Source organism: Meleagris gallopavo, chromosome 2, assembly GCF_000146605.3.
Source record: "Meleagris gallopavo isolate NT-WF06-2002-E0010 breed Aviagen turkey brand Nicholas breeding stock chromosome 2, Turkey_5.1, whole genome shotgun sequence".
Classification (NCBI taxonomy): domain Eukaryota; kingdom Metazoa; phylum Chordata; class Aves; order Galliformes; family Phasianidae; genus Meleagris; species Meleagris gallopavo.
The window spans coordinates 46,147,439-46,148,253 of record NC_015012.2 but is presented as its reverse complement, the minus strand read 5'-3'; the positions used below and the strand labels follow the sequence as shown (position 1 = coordinate 46,148,253).

Below are 815 nucleotides of genomic sequence, written 5' to 3'. Positions count from 1 at the left end.
CCGCACGGCCTCGTGGATCCGGCGGCGGTGCTGGGGCACGGACACGCCGATGGCATCCAGGTCCGGGTCGCCGATCTGCTTGCAGACCTCCAGGTCATCGTAGCCATTGTCTACAAAGGACTCGGCGTACTGGGGGAGCTGCAGGGTTTTCAGCCACTCGTACACTATGTTGGTGCACATGCTGCCTCCAAAAGAAGGACGAGTGCAACTTTCAGCACCGAAGCCAGCCTCCCTCTTGCCTCTCCTCACCGAAGGTAATAAAAACACGAACCAGAAACTGCGATGCGAGTCAAAGAACTCAGAATTAAGGTTGAGAAAACAGCATCCACCAGGGGAAAATAAAAAATAAAAATCTTAAAGCAGATCGGCAGGGCACTGCAAGCACGGCTCAGCGAAGCCCTCGCGCTTATTCCTCCTTTCCTCCTGCCACCAAGTACCGCCGCTGCCTTCCTGCCACCGGAGACGGGCGGCTCGGGCGAAGGAGAAGCCAAGCGCAAGGGTGCATCCCCTAAATCCCAAGTCGCTGCCGCACCACATCCACCCGCTTTCACTGGAAATAATTCGCAGCCGCCGTCTTTTCCCCCCCCTCTTCTTTTCGGCGTTAGTTTCTGTTCCCACTCCCGTCTCACCTTCCTCCTCTCCTCCGCATGCCGGCCCCGGTTACCCGCCGCCGCTGCCTCGCCACACGCTCGCTCCGGGGGAACCCCGCGTCGGATCGCGCACCCCTCCCGCAGCGCAGGGGTGCCGGCTGCGCTGCCCTCCGCTCCCGGCTCTCTCCTGTCAGCACACGGCGGCTGTCGCTTCCCTTTCAAACG

The 815-nt window shown here is 60.7% G+C and overlaps 1 protein-coding gene across 1 annotated transcript in view; it reads right to left on the bottom strand.

The window, feature by feature from the left end:
* Window positions 1-805, bottom strand: part of SASH1 (SAM and SH3 domain containing 1) — a 518,758-nt gene extending 517,953 nt beyond the window's left edge. The window contains 2 exon segments of the mRNA XM_019612896.2: window positions 1-277; window positions 630-805. The exon segment at window positions 1-277 is cut by the window's left edge and continues 195 nt beyond it. Of these exon segments, the coding sequence (XP_019468441.1) occupies window positions 1-277; window positions 630-649 (297 nt within the window). The 5' untranslated portion in view covers window positions 650-805.
* Between the last annotated feature and the right edge of the window lie 10 nt (window positions 806-815).